Raw genomic sequence first — 20127 nt, forward strand, 5'->3', positions numbered from 1 at the left:
CGGAGTTGCTTGTACAAGGTGTGCAGAGCCGCACGTATACGAGGCGTACGGAGCGGAGCCGCGCGTGTACGAGGCGTACGGAGCGGAGCCGCGCGTGTACGAGGCGTACGGAGCGGAGCCGCGCGTACGAGGTGTGCGGAGCCGCGTGTCGAGGTGTGCGGAGCCGCGCGTGTACGAGGCGTACGGAGCGGAGCCGCGCGTGTACGAGGCGTACGGAGCGGAGCCGCGCGTGTACGAGGCGTACGGAGCGGAGCCGCGCGTGTACGAGGCGTACGGAGCGGAGCCGCGCGTGTACGAGGCGTACGGAGCGGAGCCGCGTGTGTACGAGGTGTACGGAGCGGAGCTGAATGTGTACCAGATGTACGGAGCGGAGTCGCGTCTGTACGAGGTGTACGGAGCGGAGCCCGTGTGTACCAGGTGTACGGAGCAGATCCGCGTGTGTACCAGGTGTACGGAGCGGATCCGCGTGTGTACCAGGTGTACGGAGCGGAGCCGCGTGTGTACCAGGTGTACGGAGCAGATCCGCGTGTGTACCAGGTGTACGGAGCGGATCCGCGTGTGTACCAGGTGTACGGAGCGGAGCCGCGTGTGTACGAGGTGTACGGAGCGGAGCCGCGTGTGTACGAGGTGTACGAAGCGGAGCCGTGTGTGTACGACGTGAATCCTGTCTACCAGCAGCTGATCTCACTGCCATGCGCCCTCACAAGGTGAGATGAGCTGCGGGAAGAGTAACCGCAGAGTCTGCCGGAACTGTGTTCATGGGGAGCAGTGACTTCATTCTCCTTAATAGCCGGCACACAGTGTAGCCGCGGCGCGGATACTGCTGCTGCTGAGCGATCGCGTGTGCCCGCTATTAAAGACCATGAATATTCACCCCCATTGGCGTGGGTAGCAGTGAATATTCATTTTCTTTAGCAGCGAGCACAGTGTAGGCTGCAGCAGACGGCTCCTGCCTCCTGTGCCCCGCTCCCCAACCAGCCAGAGTATTATTTATATGCCACATTCGGACTGTAAGATGCACCCCCTACCTTCCTCCAAAATTTTGGAGGAAAAAAGTGCATCTTATAGTCAGAAAAGACGTAGTTACTTACCGGTAACAGAATTTCTCAGAGCCCATGACGGCACCACGGAGATAGGGGATCCGCCCTTCAAGGACAGGAAACCTACAGATAAAAGGGCGGTGCCTCTCTCCCGCATCAGTTGTTTACAGAGCATGAGAGGACCACCAGGTTAGTAACAAAAATTTTTACAATTTAAGACCTCGTCAGACACACCACGTGGCTACAATAATTAACTAATAAGTGTGCGCACCCACACGTGAAGGGAGGGAATGTACGGGTGCCGTCATGGGCTCTGAGAAATTCTGTTACCGGTAAGTAACTACGTCTTTCTCCTTTCCCCATGACGGCACCACGGAGAGAATTACAGAGAAGTGACTCATTAGGGGTGGGCCACAGCTTCCAGAACCCTTCTCCCGAAAATAAGGTCCGAAAAGGAGGTTAAGTCTAGCCGGCAGTGATTAAAGAAGGTAGAGGGGGAAGACCAGGTTGCCGCTCTACATATCTGCTCTATCGTAGCACCGGTCTTCTCCGCCCAGGAGGCTTCTTATTGTTCTGCCATGGATTCCCTGGATTAGCACAGAAAGTAGGGTGCATAATTTCCTGACTTCTATGGAAATTGGAAGCCATCTTCAGAAGATCAGGTAGCTCCGGAACCGACCCATCTTCTAGGATCTGTATAAACAAAGGATTAACCAAAAAAGCTTGAATGTCAAACTTACCATGCTGAAGTCAGGGCCCTGAAGACCCTGAATCCATGGGTTCAAGCAAAGGCTTGTTACAGCCGTAAGCACTGGATTCACATCCCAGGGTGCCATCTTTGGACTGAAAATGGGCCTAGATCCAAACTCACTTTCACATTCCTTGCTTATTCAATGAAGGTTGGACACTGTTCCAGTAGTCCACGGCTAAAAAGGTCCACTTGCAATTCTCTTCCTCTTTATATGAGGTGCTGTTAAAGATAAAAGGTGAGACTTCGCCATCTGAACTGATTAGACATAAGTGTCATTAGGGATCTTGGCAGAGTTCCTCCATAATGGTTTATGTAAGATAAAGCTACTCTATTGTATGACAAGACCTTTACATGGAGACCATGTATAGATGAATGGAGCTTTCTTATATACTGCCTAAAGCTTCTTCAGGTTGGAGGAACCGGGTCTTTAAAGACAGCCCACGGGTGTGTACCTGTGACCATGCTACTACTGGAATGTAAGAGATTCCTTATTAACAGCAATATTGCCTTGTTCAGAGTTGTGGCCAGACTGCTTTTAATTTTGACATATGGCAGGACTCCTTATTCTACCTTGGGAGACTACAGCTCTTACTCACTGCCCAGTGAGTTTTGCAGCACTCGATGGATCTGCCAATAATCTTGAAATAGTTGAGGTAAACTATTGTTAATGCCTCTTCCTTCGATATGAGAGTTGTCCTAACTACTATAATCCTCCATAAAGCCTTAAGGCTCATTAACATCTGAATGGAAGGACACAAACTGAAAGCCTAAATCCTCATTTATACCAAGAACTATTCTCAGGAATTTGATGTTTCATGTGAATTGGAACCTGATTGTATACCTCCTTAAATGCGTATACTACTATATTGCAATCTGGAACTGCAGATTCACTAGCAGTTCTTCTAGAGTCCATTTCCAATGATCTGACTCTCCGGAAACCTCCCTTCACACACCCTAAAGGCCCACTGACCATAGCGGTGGCGCCTCAGGACACCGCACCAGCCGAGGCAGGGGGACCCCCGCTGCCTGTATCGGACTGGCCGGGCCTGGCATCCCACGACGTCCACTTCTGTCTTCTGGCACCCCGTAGGTATGCCGGACTGTAGGATCCCATCAAGGACAGGAAACCAACTGATGCGGGAGAGAGGTGTGGCACCCCAGGGGTCTGGTTTTCCACAGTAATGTAATGTTATGTCTGAGAGCAGGTGGGAGGTCCTTTGGTCAGGGATCCTGTGCATGCCACACCTCCTGCCCAGTCTTGGGAGGGGAAGAACTTCCCCTGTATAAACCCGGGGCTGAGGCAGGGTGAGTCAGACAAGGAGAGTGGAGACAAGAAGCAGCATAGGAAACAGCAGACTTACAAGGAGTCAGGGGCTGGCAGCTGCAGAGCCTGCCCTGACTAAGAAGATTCTTTACCGGACCCGGAGTCCGAGGCTGTGGGGACTAACTCCTACCCAGCAGCAGAATCCGTCAGGCAGGGGATTTCAGGTCCCCTGGCCCAGAAGCCCGAAGGCACGGTCACACGCGTGGGACCAGCACCGCCATCGTGGAGCGGAAGCCATTAGAAGGCCCCGAGTCACCGGCCATACGGGTGAGCACCACACGGTACACTCAGGGACGTGGGTTACTTACATCAGCTTCTAGCAAGGTAGCCAGAAGAGTACAGTCAGTTTGGGAGGCCTACAACTACGCCTGGCCAGGGGAGATCCCATCTGCTCAAAGACTGACCAGGCCCCGTTTGCTAGCAAGTACTCCGGGAGGGTCTGTCGTTGTTACCAGTAAAGACCCTGAACTACACCGTACCGTCTCTGAGTGGTTCCTGCTATCCCCATCATCCACGTCGGCTGCCCTGAGGCCATACCCCTCCCGTTGGGGGTTATACTATCACGCTGCACAATCCTACCACCGGCCTCAGCGGTCTGCCCTGCAGCAGCAGCTCCCTGGCTGCTCTCAACGGGTGGCGTAGTCATCAACTATTTACTACTAATAGACTGCCGTCTAGTTTGACTCCCTGGGCACGGACCGGGTCACCGCCACGAGACTACAACCCTCCACTGATCCGGCTCCGGGTAGGCTCCCGCGTGCGCAGCGCAGCGCGACACAGGCCCAGGGGCGCGTCAACTTTGGCGTAGTCGGCAGGATTTCGTGCCCGCAACCACCGGGTACTGCGTGCCTGAAAAGCAAAGACTGTTCAAACTTACCAGTGGTGAAGATTCCCGCTATCCGTGGAGGTTTCCCGCCATCCGGCGCCATCTTCTACCTTCTTCCCGCCATCCGCGAAGTTTTCCCGCCATCCGGCGCCATCTTCGACCTTCTTCCCGCCATCCGTGGAGTTTTCCCGCCATTGGACGCCATCTTGAGGACGCCGCGCGGGAAGAAGAGGGGCGTGGACTCCGAAAGCGCGCGAGAACTGAAGCCCCGCCTCACGTCCGGACGTTGCGTAAGGTCCTGGAAGGAGCCCAGCAGACGCCGACGTCACAGGAGCGCAACGGAAGGTCCTCAACCCTGACTATCCACTGCAGAGCCGCGGCCTACGGAAGAGGATCATTGCAAGGTAGGCCACGGTCCACTAGGGGGGAGGAAGATGTCGGATACGGAGGAGAGCTTCACTGCCTCAACCCCCGCCAGCGCTACCGCTGCTGCAGTTATGCCCTTCACCATGCCCTATATCCCGGGAGCAGCTTGGCTACCCCAGTACTCAGGGGAGTCACATACCCTGCATGACTTTAGAGAAAAGCTGGATAGCCTCTTCCAGGTGTACCCCCTCACAGAAGAGCAAAAAGTGAGCATCCTGGTGGCCCAACTAACCGGGGCAGCCAAAAGGGAAGTAAAATCCTGGCCACCTGGGAGGAAGACTGTCGCAGGGATACTAACCCGGCTGAAGGACACCTTTGATACCCGCACCTCAGCCGAGATTAAGCTTAGATTCTACGGGTGCAAGCAGCGAGCGCATGAGAGTATAAGGGACTATGCACTAAACCTACAAGAGGCCCTGAGGGCCATAAAGCAGACCGACCCTGATGGGGTGGGAAACGAGGACAGGCTATTGACTGAACAATTTATAGAGGGTTTATATTGCAATGCCCACCGAACCCAGTTGCGGGCAATGGCCTTACAGGATCCCCATCTGGACTTTGCACAGTTCAAGGATAGAGCTATCCGGGTGCTCCGAGAACCAGCACCGGGTGGCGTTGTTACCCACAGGCGCCCAGCTATCACTTACCACCAGGAGGCGGCGCCCTTGTCGGCAGGGCCTGTGGGAGCTGATGCGCAGGCTTTGGACAATGACCCGGCTCCAGACCTACACCATCAGGTCCAAGAGCTAGCTAAGAGCGTTGCTGCGCTAACCCGAACTGTGCAGTCTTTACAGGTTTCCACCCCAGGGAAGATCCAGCTGGCATCCGGACCGGAGGACATCCCGTGGCGTCGACCAAGGAGGACCCCACCGGCCAGAGGAAGACCCAGTGACCGATACAGCGAGGACGGACGACCCATCTGCCGCCGCTGCAATCAACCCGGACATATGGAAAGGTACTGTTCTTTAAACGGGCACAACCTGGGGTAGAGGGCCAACCCCCAGGAAAAAGATCACCAGGCCCATCGAACTGGCGCGACAGATATGTGGGAGGACGTCCAGTCTTGCCTGTGGTACTGGATGGCATTCCCATGAGTGCCCTACTGGATACCGGGTCACAGGTCGCCACCATCCCGTACGTGCTCTTCAAGCAGTACTGGAATGACTCGGATATTACCCGCTACCCTGACGACGACTTGAGTATCATCGCCAGCAATGGCCAGCCCGTGCCACAGATCGGATTTAAAGAGGTGACCCTCAAAATCGGTAGAGTCGAACTGGCCGCACAGGGACTGATCATTGTAGATATTGATAAACATGAGAGTCACCCAAAAATAACTCTAGGAACTAACGTAATTGAAAATTGTCTTGCAGAGGTGATTTTCCTTTTACAGCAGGTTGCCAAGAACGCCAGCTCCGGCGAGCAGCGGGTGCTCCAGAAAGAGATCCGGGCACTGATGCAACGGCAACAAGTGGAACTCTCCGGCGGTGAGATTGGTAGCGTAAGAATGTGTGACCCTTTTTCTATTGCCATGCCCCCAAAAAGTGAAATGATGATTTGGTGCCGGGCAGCTATTGGTCTGAGAGGTAGAGATTACCAAGCAATGGTAGAACCCGTCTACTCAGACAGTAGGCCCACCATTTTGACAGCACGGGGGGTGGTCAATGTACGCCATGGGAGGGTGCCCATTCGCATAATAAATATCGGGGAGAGGGAAGTGTACCTGCCCCGGTATGCCACGCTAGCCAAATTATATACCACTAATCAAAATTCTATACAATCTGTGGAACCCTTGCCTCCATCTCACCCGGAGGAAGGTAACGGCTCTAAGAAAGACATGGAGGACTGGTGTCAGCAACTACATTTGGGTACTGATTCCACTCCCTCACATCAGAAACAAGGAGTCTATCGGGTGGTTCAAGAGTATGAGAGAGTGTTTAGTAAACACCCGTTAGACTTCGGGCGAGTCAAGGGGGTAGAACACCGCATCCCCACGGGAGATCATCCTCCCATAAAAGAGAGGTATCGACCCGTACCCCCTGCACATTACCAACACGCCAAGGGGATGCTTAGAGACATGAAGGAGGCTGGGGTAATCCGGGATAGCTGTAGCCCCTGGGCAGCCCCACTAGTTTTAGTCAAAAAGAAAGACAACACCATGAGGATGTGTGTAGATTACCGGAAAATCAACCGTATCACACACAAGGATGCGTACCCCTTACCAAGGATAGAGGAGTCATTGGCTGCTTTAAGATCTGCTAACTTCTTCTCTACCTTGGATCTCACTAGCGGGTACTGGCAGGTTCCTGTAGCAGAGGCGGACCGGGAGAAGACCGCATTCACCACCCCGATGGGACTTAGCGAGTTCACCTGCATGCCGTTCGGACTCTGCAACGCCCCAGGAACCTTCCAACGATTAATGGAGTGCTGTCTGGGCCACAGAAACTTCGAGACGGTCCTGTTGTACCTGGACGATGTCATCGTATACTCCAAAACTTATGAGGACCACCTGAAACACCTGGCGGAGGTGTTCGAAGCTCTGGCGAGTTACGGCCTAAAGGTGAAACCCTCCAAGTGTCACCTCCTGAAACCAAAGGTGCAATACCTGGGACACGTGGTGAGCGCTGACGGAGTGGCTCCCGACCCCGATAAGATCACCGCAATTAAGGGATGGCCAAGCCCCTCCAGCGTAAAAGAAGTGCGGCAGTTCCTAGGGTTGGTAGGCTACTACCGAAGGTTTATTCCCGGTTTCACCAAAAAGGCAGCGCCTATGCAGGACCTCCTGATAGGCCAGTCCCGAAAGGCCAAGAACCAGAAGCCGCCCTTCAAATGGGAAGAGCTAGAAGAAGAGTCCTTCCGCCAGCTGAAGATGGCCCTCACGGGGGATGAAATCTTGGCGTACCCGGACTATAGCCAGCCCTTCATCCTCTACACCGACGCCAGTAACATCGGGCTAGGAGCCGTACTGTCCCAGATTCAGCAGGGGAGAGAACGAGTAATCTCCTATGCCAGCCGAAAACTGCGACCCACCGAAAGGAACCCCGAGAATTACAGCTCATTTAAGCTAGAGTTCCTGGCCGTGGTATGGGCAGTCACCGAGCGCTTTAGGCATTACCTCGCTTCTTCCCGGTTCACCGTATACACGGATAACAACCCGTTGACACACCTGGACACGGCAAGACTCGGTGCCCTGGAGCAGAGGTGGATGGCCCGTCTGTCCAACTACGAGTTCACAATCAAATACCGGGCAGGACGCTCCAATACTAACGCGGATGCCCTGTCCAGGATGCCCAACCTGCCGGACGAAGGAGAAGATCCGGAGGGACTGGAAGAAGTTGAACTCCCTGCGTTCCACCGTCATGGGACTATCCAGTATTCCCACCGGGTAAGGGGTAAGCAGGCTGCTACGTTGAACCCCTTACCCCACTACAACTGGGCGGAAACGCAAGACAGCGACCCTGCCGTCCGACTGGTGAAGGAGATGCTGACTCGGCCGGAGGCTCGCCTTGAACCAGACGCTCCGGAGGAAGCCAAACAACTATGGGCGGAGAAGAGTCGACTATTCCTTTACAAGGGGAAGTTGTGCCGCAGAATGGTCAACTCCCGGACGCATGAACTACTCTGGCAAGTAGTGGTGCCACGAAGAGACGCAGCCATGGTGATGGAGGCATACCACGACGGAGCTGGACACTTCGGGTGGAAAAAGCTGGAGTTCCTGCTGCGCGAGCGGTTCCACTGGGTAGGCATGAGGGGAACCATCGAGAAGTGGTGCAGAGACTGTGGCCCGTGCAATCTGAGAAGGAAGGACCGGGCCAGCCAGAAGACTCCCCTGCAGTCCATCGTCACCCGGCAACCGTTGGAACTGGTAGCCTTGGATCATGTAAAACTGACCCCAAGCAGAAGTGGCTACGTCTACGCGTTAACCATCGTGGATCATTACTCCCGGTTCTTGGTTGTCGTCCCCGTCAAGGACTTAACGGCTCAAACAGCAGCTAGAGCCTTCCAGCAGCACTTCTGCTGTCCACACGGGTACCCGGACCAAGTGCTGACGGACCAGGGACCTGCCTTTGAAGCGGAGGTCTTCCAGGAATTCTGCAATCTGTATGGCTGCCGGAAGATAAGGACGACACCCTACCATCCGCAAACTAATGGACTTTGTGAAAAAATGAACCAGGTGGTAATGGATCTTCTAAAAACATTGCCCCTGGAAGAACGCAGTCTGTGGCCTGAGAAGTTGCCCGATCTGGTGGACCTATACAACCACATCCCGGTAGGTTCCACCAACTGTACCCCGGCTTACCTAATGAGGGCGAGACCTGGTAAGTTACCTGTTGACCTGGAAATGGGAGTCCTGACACCTGAGGACACTTCACCAGAAACAGACTGGGACACAGAGAGGCAGCAGCAGTACCGGAGAGTACAAGAGAGCGTGGAGCGAAGTCTCTGTCAGGCTAGGGAAAGACAAGAGAAGACTTACAACCAGTATGCTCCCGCTGTTCCCCTGGTACCCGGAGAGCAGGTCTTGAAGAGGAAAAGACGGCTCCACAAGTTGGATGACCAGTGGGAGAAGGACCCGTACACCGTACTGCCCTCAAGCCACGAGAACCCGAAGGTCTGTACCATCAGTAAAGACGGAGGGGAAACCACAGCCATTGTATCCCGGGACCACCTGAAGAAGTGTCCCGAACAACTGAGGAACCCTGAAGAGGAACAAGAAGACCATCGACCCGTGGGAGAAAGGGAAGATATGGTTAGTACCGTGCTCGGGGACTTCCCTCGGTCTTGGACTCAAGTCAATGGTGCAGTTGTGGTACCCGTACTCACCTTCCTCCAACCATCATCCCAAGAACCTACGGAGCAACGGGTAGAGCTGGAAGAACAGCCGGTCCAGGAGGCAGAAGACTCCACACGAGTAGAACAGGAGAATCAACCCTCTGCTTATAGTGAGCCTGCCGTACCCCTAGTGAGACAAAGAGCCGGTAGACAGCTGCCCAGTTTACCCTTGACAGCTCCTACACCCTGTAGTTCAGGGCCAGACAGTCAGCTCCGTAGGTCCACTAGGGCCACTAGAGGCCAGTTACCCGCACGCTGGAGAATTTGAAGTGTAAAAATAGTTTTATTTATGTTTATCTGTGTATTGTTGCTTGTGTATAATTTTGTGTTTCCAGTTGTTTTTAGGAAACCTTGGTGGATTTACCGGGAATCCTTGTATATAGTTGGAGCGTAACCCAGGATGGACTAGAGACTGTTAAGGACTCGGGGTAGGACAGACCCCTACCTGGTTACGTCTCCCTGTGTTGGTGAAATGGACACCTTTGCTTTTCTTCAAAGACTGCATCCGGTTGCGGACACGCCGTAACCATCTTATGTGTTTTTCTTATAGTATTGTTATTGTTATACTTTGTTATGTTTTTCTAAATGTGTTTAGTCCCGGAGTACTAAATTTCACTAGGGGGGAATGTGGCACCCCAGGGGTCTGGTTTTCCACAGTAATGTAATGTTATGTCTGAGAGCAGGTGGGAGGTCCTTTGGTCAGGGATCCTGTGCATGCCACACCTCCTGCCCAGTCTTGGGAGGGGAAGAACTTCCCCTGTATAAACCCGGGGCTGAGGCAGGGTGAGTCAGACAAGGAGAGTGGAGACAAGAAGCAGCATAGGAAACAGCAGACTTACAAGGAGTCAGGGGCTGGCAGCTGCAGAGCTTGCCCTGACTAAGAAGATTCTTTACCGGACCCGGAGTCCGAGGCTGTGGGGACTAACTCCTACCCAGCAGCAGAATCCGTCAGGCAGGGGATTTCAGGTCCCCTGGCCCAGAAGCCCGAAGGCACGGTCACACGCGTGGGACCAGCACCGCCATCGTGGAGCGGAAGCCATTAGAAGGCCCCGAGTCACCGGCCATACGGGTGAGCACCACACGGTACACTCAGGGACGTGGGTTACTTACATCAGCTTCTAGCAAGGTAGCCAGAAGAGTACAGTCAGTTTGGGAGGCCTACAACTACGCCTGGCCAGGGGAGATCCCATCTGCTCAAAGACTGACCAGGCCCCGTTTGCTAGCAAGTACTCCGGGAGGGTCTGTCGTTGTTACCAGTAAAGACCCTGAACTACACCGTACCGTCTCTGAGTGGTTCCTGCTATCCCCATCATCCACGTCGGCTGCCCTGAGGCCATACCCCTCCCGTTGGGGGTTATACTATCACGCTGCACAATCCTACCACCGGCCTCAGCGGTCTGCCCTGCAGCAGCAGCTCCCTGGCTGCTCTCAACGGGTGGCGTAGTCATCAACTATTTACTACTAATAGACTGCCGTCTAGTTTGACTCCCTGGGCACGGACCGGGTCACCGCCACGAGACTACAACCCTCCACTGATCCGGCTCCGGGTAGGCTCCCGCGTGCGCAGCGCAGCGCGACACAGGCCCAGGGGCGCGTCAGAGGCACCGCCCTTTTATCTGTAGGTTTCCTGTCCTTGAAGGGCGGATCCCCTCTCTCTGTGGTGCCGTCATGGGGGAAGGAGAAAATACGGTAAAAAGATTAGAAAAAGGGGTATATCAAAAATGAAACTCAATGAATAAATTTGAGAAAATACGAGACTTATGGTTGGATACACCTGGAATGCCATCAAGGGGGTTATTGCTGGAGAGACAATTTGACTTATGGAGGAAGGGAGGCATTGACGAGGTCTAATGTTTCTGTCACACTGTCACAGAATACTGGAGGTAGGGGGCCTAAGCTGACCCTAAGCTGGGGCCCTGACTAATCCCTCATCCTGGAGGTACTGTTAAAGGTACAGAGGTCCAGGCCGCCAGCGTAACCCCTACCTCCTGAGGATCCCTGCACCACAGTAATCTAGTCCTGAGAAGGACCCCGATCACAACAATTGGGAACCAGCGATAATATGCCCACACACAGTATTTAGACGAACGAGACAGTACAAGGGAAAAACCAAAACCACCTTGCATACAACTTCAACAAAACTACAACAGAGGGAACACCAACGGGAAAGGAGATAAATGATAAAGCGAGGAAAGGGAAATAACACTTTCAAATACACTTATCTCAGCAACTCCAAACACCACGATCCGCTCTGTAAGTCTGAATGAAAAGCTTTCACCGACACCTCACAAACAGACCTGCAGGAATATAAAGGAGTCTCACTAACGAAGCATTGATTGCAGCTGGGCGAGGCTGGACCTCAGCTAGCCCAGAGAGAGAGAGAATTAACTCCTTCACTGCCGAGAAAACACAAAGCACCAACAAGTCAGCTGCGAGAAGTCAGGCTGTGTACTCGTGACGATCTTCGTGGCAACACACCCGTGACAGTACCCCCCCTTCTACGAGGGGCCTCCGGACCCTCAGGGCCAGGTTTATCCGGGTGAGTCGTGTGGAAGGCCCGAACTAATCGGTCTGCGTTAATATCCGACGCAGGAACCCACATCCTCTCCTCAGGACCATACCCCTTCCAATGAACCAAGTACTGAAGGGACCGGCGATTAAAGCGTGAATCAATGACCCTCGATACCTGGAACTCCAAGTTACCATTGACAACCACAGGAGGGGGAGGTAAAGGTGACGGTACCACCGGCGCCACATACCTCTTAAGCAATGATCTGTGAAACACGTTGTGAATTTTAAACGTAGGGGGGAGGTCAAGACGGAATGCCACCGGATTAATAACAGAACTGATTCTGTACGGCCCGATGAACCTGGGACCCAGTTTCCAGGAGGGAACCTTAAGTTTAATATTCCTGGTAGACAACCATACCTGATCGTTCACACTTAGGTCCGGACCAGACACTCTCCTCCTATCAGCCATACGTTTGTATCGGTTCCCCATAGTATTCAGATTCTTCAGCACCCCTCTCCATACTGAAGCGAGAGATGAGGAAAATCGTTCCTCCTCCGGAACCCCCGAAGAGCCCCCCCTACTGAAAGTACAAAACTGGGGGTGAAAACCATATGCCCCAAAAAACGGGGACTTACCAGTGGACTCGCTTCGCCTATTATTGAGAGCAAACTCTGCCAGAGGTAGGAAAGAAGCCCAGTCCTCCTGGTTCTCTGACACAAAACACCGAAGATATGTCTCCAAGCTCTGGTTCATACGTTCCGTCTGACCATTGGTCTGAGGATGAAAAGCCGACGAGAATGACAAATGCATCCCCCGCCGTGCACAAAACGCCTTCCAGAACTTGGACACAAACTGAGACCCCCGATCAGACACCACCTCGGAGGGTACCCCGTGAAGCCTCACAATCTCCCCAATGAACACCTGCGCAAGAGTTTTAGCATTAGGGAGAGCCGGAAGAGCGATAAAATGTGCCATCTTGCTGAACCTGTCCACTACAACGAGTATGACCGTTTTACCCGAAGACGGAGGGAGGTCCGTAATAAAGTCCATAGACAGATGAGTCCAAGGACGCTCCGGGATCTTCAAAGGTAAGAGGGCCCCAGACGGACGGGTATGTGAGGTCTTAGAGCGCGCACAAACCCCACAGGACGCGACAAAAGTTACCACCTCTTTATGTAAGTTAGGCCACCAAAACTGACGCGAGAGGAGATCCACAGTTGCTTTACTCCCCGGGTGTCCTGCAAAAACTGAGTTATGGTGTGCCTCGATCACCTTTTGTCGCAACTGATCTGGAACGAACAGTCTCCCCGGAGGTCCAACAGGGGCGTCCCCCTGAGCCTCCAATATCTCCTCCTCCAGCTCAGAGCATACTGCCGAAACCACCACCCCCTCCTGAAGAACAGGAATCGGGTCGTCCGTATTCCCGGCCCCAGGGAAACTACGAGATAAGGCATCCGCCTTTACATTTTTAGACCCAGGACGATATGTAACGACGAAATTAAACCTGGTAAAAAACAATGACCACCTAGCTTGTCTGGGATTCAGACGTTTAGCGGACTCCAGATATAGCAGGTTCTTGTGATCGGTGATGACGGTGACCGGATGAACTGCCCCCTCCAAAAAATGGCGCCACTCCTCAAAAGCTAACTTAATGGCCAGGAGTTCCCTATTGCCGACATCGTAATTCCTCTCAGCGGACGACAATTTTTTAGAGAAAAAGGCGCACGGATGCCACTTACCAGGGGACGAACCCTGTGACAATACTGCTCCCACCCCTACCTCGGAAGCGTCTACCTCTACAAAGAATGGCTGAGACGCATCAGGTTGAATGAGTATGGGTGCCGAGGCAAAACATTTTTTCAAGGAGGAGAATGCTTGACAAGCCTTGTCAGACCACCTAGAAAAATCCGTCCCCTTTTTAGTCATGTCTGTGAGAGGCTTAACCACGGACGAGAAATTACGAATGAACTTCCGGTAATAGTTAGCAAACCCCAGGAAACGTTGTAGTGCCTTAAGATTCTCCGGCCGATCCCACTCAAGAACTGCCCGCACTTTCCCAGGGTCCATACGAAAACCGGACGCAGAAACCAGGAAGCCTAAAAACTGGAGTTCCTGTACGGCGAACACACACTTTTCCCACTTGGCATACAGTTTATTATCCCGCAAGATCTGTAACACCTGTCTAACATGCTCCTGATGAGACACCAGATCCGGCGAGTAAATTAAGATATCATCCAGATATATGACAACAAACTGTCCCACCAGGTGGCGAAAAATATCATTAACAAAGTGTTGAAACACCGCCGGGGCATTAGTCAGACCGAATGGCATGACAAGGTTCTCATAATGCCCCTCCGGAGTGTTAAAAGCCGTCTTCCACTCATCCCCCTCCTTCATCCTAATCAAATTGTACGCCCCCCTGAGATCCAACTTAGAGAACCATTTGGCGCCCACGATCTGATTAAAGAGATCGGGAATAAGTGGGAGCGGATACGGATCTCGGACCGTAATCCGATTAAGTTCACGGAAATCCAGGCAAGGGCGTAGGCCTCCATCTTTCTTCTTAACAAAGAAGAACCCCGCGGCCACCGGTGAAGATGAAGGTCTAATATGCCCCTTAGCCAGACTTTCAGAAATATAATCCTTCATGGCCTGCCTCTCAGGACCAGAAAGGTTATACAACCTAGCTTTAGGTAACTTGGCCTCAGGGAGCAGTTTTACAGAACAGTCATACTCGCGATGAGGAGGTAGTTCCTGACACCCATTCTCCGAGAATACATCCTCAAAGTCTGCCAGAAATGGAGGTAAGACCCAAGGAGTAACCGCACCGATGACCGTGTTCATGCAGTTTTTATTACAAAATTTACTCCATTGGCTTATCTCTCTGGTTTGCCAATTAATAACAGGGTTATGCTTAGCTAACCAAGGAAGGCCCAACACTATAGGAGTGGGAAGACCCTCCAACACGTAGCAAGACAACAGTTCTTTATGTATTGCCCCCACTTGAAGTTTTACGCCATGCACAGCTTGCAAAAAACTTCCCTGACCGAGAGGCCTGGCATCGATCGAGAATATGGGGATGGGTTTAGCCAACTCACTCAATCGCATACCTTGAACCCGGGCAAACCGAGCATCAACCAGATTAGCCCCGGCCCCACTATCCAGAAGAACAGATATCCTCTCAGTTCTCGTACCCACCACCACCTCCGCCGGTACGAGAAACTGAGACGAACCTAGGGACGAAATACCTACTCCCAGATTGCCGTCCACCACACAACCTGGGATCAACAGTTTTTTCGACGACTCTTTACTCAGCAAGGGGCGGGATGGACACCCCCCAATAAAATGTCCCTTTTTCCCGCAGAGGAAACACCTTCCTGTCTTATGGCGCACCACCGGTCCCCTTCCCCGAAATGATGTCCCTCCTAATTGCATAGGCTCCTCCGGACTGACCAGGGGAACCACCATATGAGGGGACCTTGTAAGAGGTGGAGACATTACAGGGGGTAGAGTTATCCCGCACCTCTCCCGAAGCAGTCTGTCAACGCGAATAGCAAGGGCCATAGCGGCTTCCAGTGACGCGGGAGAGTCATACTGTGCCAACACATCCTGTAATTTGTCGGATAAACCATGACAAAACTGGCTCCTAAGAGCCGGGTCATTCCACTGGGTGTCCGTGGCCCACCTACGGAACTCCGAACAGAATTCCTCCGCCGGACGATCTCCCTGCTGAATCCTACGTAACTTAGACTCAGCAAGGGAGATCCGATCTGGGTCATCATATACGAGTCCCAAAGCAGCGAAAAACCTATCCACTGACTGGAGAACTGGGGAGCTAGGGGGAAGAGAGAACGCCCAAGATTGTGGGTCCCCTTGTAGGAGCGAGATGACAATTCCCACCCTTTGTTCTTCACTGCCCGATGACCGAGGCCGCAGCCGAAAGTACAATTTGCATGCCTCCCGGAAAACAAAAAACTTGTCCCGCCCCCCAGTGAACCTGTCAGGGAGAGCTACTTTAGGTTCTGGTCCGGCTTGCTCCAGAGGATGCAAAACCTTGGACCTAACGTCCGCCAGCCCCATGGACAAACTCTGCAACTGCTGAGCTAGACCGGCTACTGGATCCATGGTAGCTGGAGAAAAACTAAGTTGGTCGGTGAAAATGTCACACTGTCACAGAATACTGGAGGTAGGGGGCCTAAGCTGACCCTAAGCTGGGGCCCTGACTAATCCCTCATCCTGGAGGTACTGTTAAAGGTACAGAGGTCCAGGCCGCCAGCGTAACCCCTACCTCCTGAGGATCCCTGCACCACAGTAATCTAGTCCTGAGAAGGACCCCGATCACAACAATTGGGAACCAGCGATAATATGCCCACACACAGTATTTAGACGAACGAGACAGTACAAGGGAAAAACCAAAACCACCTTGCATACAACTTCAACAAAACTACAACAGAGGGAACACCAACGGGAAAGGAGATAAATGATAAAGCGAGGAAAGGGAAATAACACTTTCAAATACACTTATCTCAGCAACTCCAAACACCACGATCCGCTCTGTAAGTCTGAATGAAAAGCTTTCACCGACACCTCACAAACAGACCTGCAGGAATATAAAGGAGTCTCACTAACGAAGCATTGATTGCAGCTGGGCGAGGCTGGACCTCAGCTAGCCCAGAGAGAGAGAGAATTAACTCGTTCACTGCCGAGAAAACACAAAGCACCAACAAGTCAGCTGCGAGAAGTCAGGCTGTGTACTCGTGACGATCTTCGTGGCAACACACCCGTGACAGTTTCATTGTGTATTGGAATTCCTTAACATGTGGTCTGGGTAATATATCACACCTATATGTGTATAGGATTATAATGTTTATTACAATATTATGCTTATATAAGAGATTTCAAGAATGTGTAATGTTAATTGTAAGATATAGTAACTGCAAGTTATCAGACGGTAATGGGTAAGCTGAAAGGATATATCGGAGAGATGCATGTATGTTATTTTATTATTGTATGTACTGGTTTCTTGTTTTGTAAAAAAAAAATTTCTGAAAAAAACTGAAAAATTTATTGGATTAAAAAAAAAATGAATAGGAAAAAGGCTTCTACCCTATGTGGGTTCTCTGGTGCTTAATTAAAGCTGATTTCCGGTTAAAACATCTCCCACATTCTGAACATGAAAAAGTCTTCTCCCCGGTGTGAATTCTCTGGTGGTGAACCAAAGCTGGTTTATGGTTAAAACATTTCCCACATTCTGAACATGAAAAAGGCTTCTCCCCCGTGTGAGATCTCTGGTGTCTAACTAGATCTGATTTCTGGATAAAACAATTCCCACATTCAGAACAGGAAAATGGCTTCTCCCCTGTGTGAATTCTCTGGTGTCTAACAAGATCTGATTTCAGGTTAAAACATCTCCCACATTCTGAACAGGAAAAAGGCTTCTTCCCTGTGTGAGTTCTCTGGTGTCTAACAAGATCTGATTTCTGGATAAAACATTTCTGACATTCTGAACAGGAAAAAGGCTTCTCCCCTGTGTGAGTTCTCTGGTGGTGAACCAAAACTGATTTATGGTTAAAACATTTCCCACATTCTGAACATGAAAAAGGCTTCTTCTCCCCTGTGTGAGATCTCTGGTGAATAACAAAATATGATTTCTGGTTAAAACATTTCCCACATTCTGAACAGGAAAAAGGCTTCTCCCCTGTGTGAATTATCTGATGTCTAACAAGTTTGGATTTCCAGTTAAAACATTTCCCACATTCTGAACAGGAAAAAGGCTTCTCCCCTGTGTGAATTATCTGATGTCTAACAAGTTCAGATTTCCGGTTAAAACATTTCCCACATTCTGAACATGAAAAAGGCTTCTCCCCAGTGTGGGTTCTCTGGTGAATAACCAAAACTGATTTACAGTTAAAACATCTCCCACATTTGCAACAAGAAAATCTATTGTCCACGGTGTGTATTTTTTGACTTATAGACTTTTCGAGGGTAAAACTATTTCCATTTTCTGAAAGTGAAAATGTCTTCTTTGATTTAGGATCAGTTCGTTTTTCAATCCTTAATTTTTTATTTTGACTTTCCTTAGTAGTCAGTAATGAATCAGAAGACAGGACCTGTTTCATAGGATCAGATGACAGATCTTTGCAGTGAAGGGATGATGGGATATCTGGAGTAATGGCATTCACTTCAATTGTATCCTGCGGGATCTCAAGATCATCCGATATAAAAATCTCCTGTCCCTCTGATCTCCTGGTACAGTCATCTGCCAAGAAAAAAAAACAATTATTAATTTTGAATAAAACAACCTGGAAATTAATATTTTTGAACATTTCTACTTAAAATGTCTGTAGAAATGACAACTTATTGACAGAATGACAATTCACAGTCTAATAGAAAACTTCATAGGATGAACCAGTGGAGCGTGGTGTTCAACTGTTTGTGCATTCTGCCTCCAAAATATGGAATAAGAAGCCTCCAAACAATGTTATGTAGATGAAAATGTTACCAATAAAAACTTCTACTCATCCATAAACCAATCCAGCAATATCCACTCTCCCACAGTCAGATCTCCCCCTCTCTTCTGAGCCTTGTAGTGCGTCCAAACCACATTTATTATCCATGTATTTGGCATTACTATAGTGAGAAGAACCCTCTTCATTTACGGTGTGTGTCTCCTGGAGCACAATCTGGGCACTATGTGTTGGGGAATAAAATGGCCAATGGGCAATTTTTACTCTCCAACATCGACTGCGAGCTAATGTCCAGAAAGTGGCTGTCGAGTCACAGTAGTCACTACTCCTATAGATTAATTCACTGAGGGTTATAATTTCCAAAATGGAGTCACTTTATGGGGATTTCTATTGCTCTGCTTTTCTGCCATTTTGTCATATTAAGGTTTCTGCAAATGTTGTGTCCCATCTCCTCTGGGATCGGCAAGATCTGCATTCAAATAGCTAAATGGCGCTCCTTCCCTTCTTACCCTGCCATGTGCCCAGACAGTAGTGTACAACCGTATATAGGGGATTGTCACATTCAAGAGAAGTTGGAAATAATTTGTAAGGTCCATTTGTTTCCCATTATCCTTTGTGAAGAATTCCAAAGTTATCACCACATAAAGTGACACACGTCAGATTTGAAAAATGGAACCTGATTAGGAACAAAAAACTGTCTGCGGGAAGGGGTTAAATCAGAGTATTTTGGGAACGAACTGTTGTAGTCAAAAACTGTGAGTATAGACAATAACACATCTACTGAAATGATGGAACTGAACAGTCTTCTCAGTAAATAGTGAGTAACTAGTGGTGAAACCTCTCTGGGGTAATTAGAGTCTGGGGCGCGGTGGCTCTTCATCATCTAAACTATCGTAAGGGACAATATTTTATGTCAGATAAATTTCAAGAAGAAATATTAGACATTGAAGTAGAACTTTTTATAATAGTGCAGAGATGAGGGGTCTTAAATTTAGACCTCGGTATTGGGAAGACGTAATGGAGACCTTCTTTTAAAGACCACCATGGAGTTACAGAGACACATAAGTGAGTCAGGCCAATCCCACCACAATCAAACTATCATACAGAATGAACCTGTAAAAAAGACAGAATAAAAGATATGTTACATCCCCAACAACAACGTATATAAGGGAGACCTCCAACACTAAACCGGAGTCGCACTCATTTATGGTGGACCATTGGAGGTATGATGAGTCCTGACCAGAAGAGTAGAGAAAGTATTAGTGCCCCCATTTCAGGAGAGATTGTGCAGGAATCTGAATTCTTTAGGATTGAAAACATAATGTAATTTATGACGTGGAGTGAATCCATGAAACCAGGGCTCGAGCCATGCCACCACATCTCCTGCAGGCGTTAATAGATGTATATTACAGCCATCAGCCACGCACAGCTTAGAGACATATCATGGCACAGGTGTAATGTTATTTATGTAGTTTATCAAAATCCTGTTTGAAGATAGTTTGAAAAGTCAGGATAAAGGGAAACTCCGCTGTTATTGTACAAAAATTCACACTTGGCCCTCACTGCACATTTAATGTTGTCGATCATAAAAGTGAAGTTTGGCCAGAAAGACAGGACCTGGTCTTGTAGGGACCATATGAGCACATTCAGCAGCACAGAAGGGAGAGAAGGTAGATTCATCCAATAAGATATCAGGGATCGAGGAAGCCAACAGCATCATTACCCTCCGCTTTCTCTTACAGACCCATCAGAATATTTTTCTTCAAGTGATTTTCTCACTTGTCAGCACTTTCTACATACGCTGTCATTTGGCTTTGTAATTTACAGATCTGGGCAGGTGACGGTCAGCGTCTACTAATCCCAGGTTGTAGGTGGATCCTCCAGGTTGTGAGTTCTATAGAAAAGGGCTTTTACAATTACACAAAGTAATGTGAACATTTTCAGATGG

General features: G+C 50.3%; 2 protein-coding genes across 2 annotated transcripts in view; both read right to left on the reverse strand.

The window, feature by feature from the left end:
• LOC141171898 (uncharacterized) overlaps positions 1-20127 on the reverse strand; it is an 819676-nt gene that overhangs the window by 706205 nt on the left and 93344 nt on the right. The window lies entirely within an intron of this gene.
• LOC141172905 (uncharacterized) overlaps positions 1-20127 on the reverse strand; it is a 65828-nt gene that overhangs the window by 14768 nt on the left and 30933 nt on the right. The window contains exon 7 of the mRNA XM_073657523.1: positions 16818-17971. Within this exon, the coding sequence (XP_073513624.1) occupies positions 16818-17971 (1154 nt within the window). The remainder of the gene's footprint in view (positions 1-16817; positions 17972-20127) is intronic.

Source organism: Phyllobates terribilis, unplaced genomic scaffold (genome assembly GCF_046119375.1).
Source record: "Phyllobates terribilis strain yellow unplaced genomic scaffold, ASM4611937v1 Scaffold_12__6_contigs__length_324123572, whole genome shotgun sequence".
Classification (NCBI taxonomy): Eukaryota; Metazoa; Chordata; class Amphibia; order Anura; family Dendrobatidae; genus Phyllobates; species Phyllobates terribilis.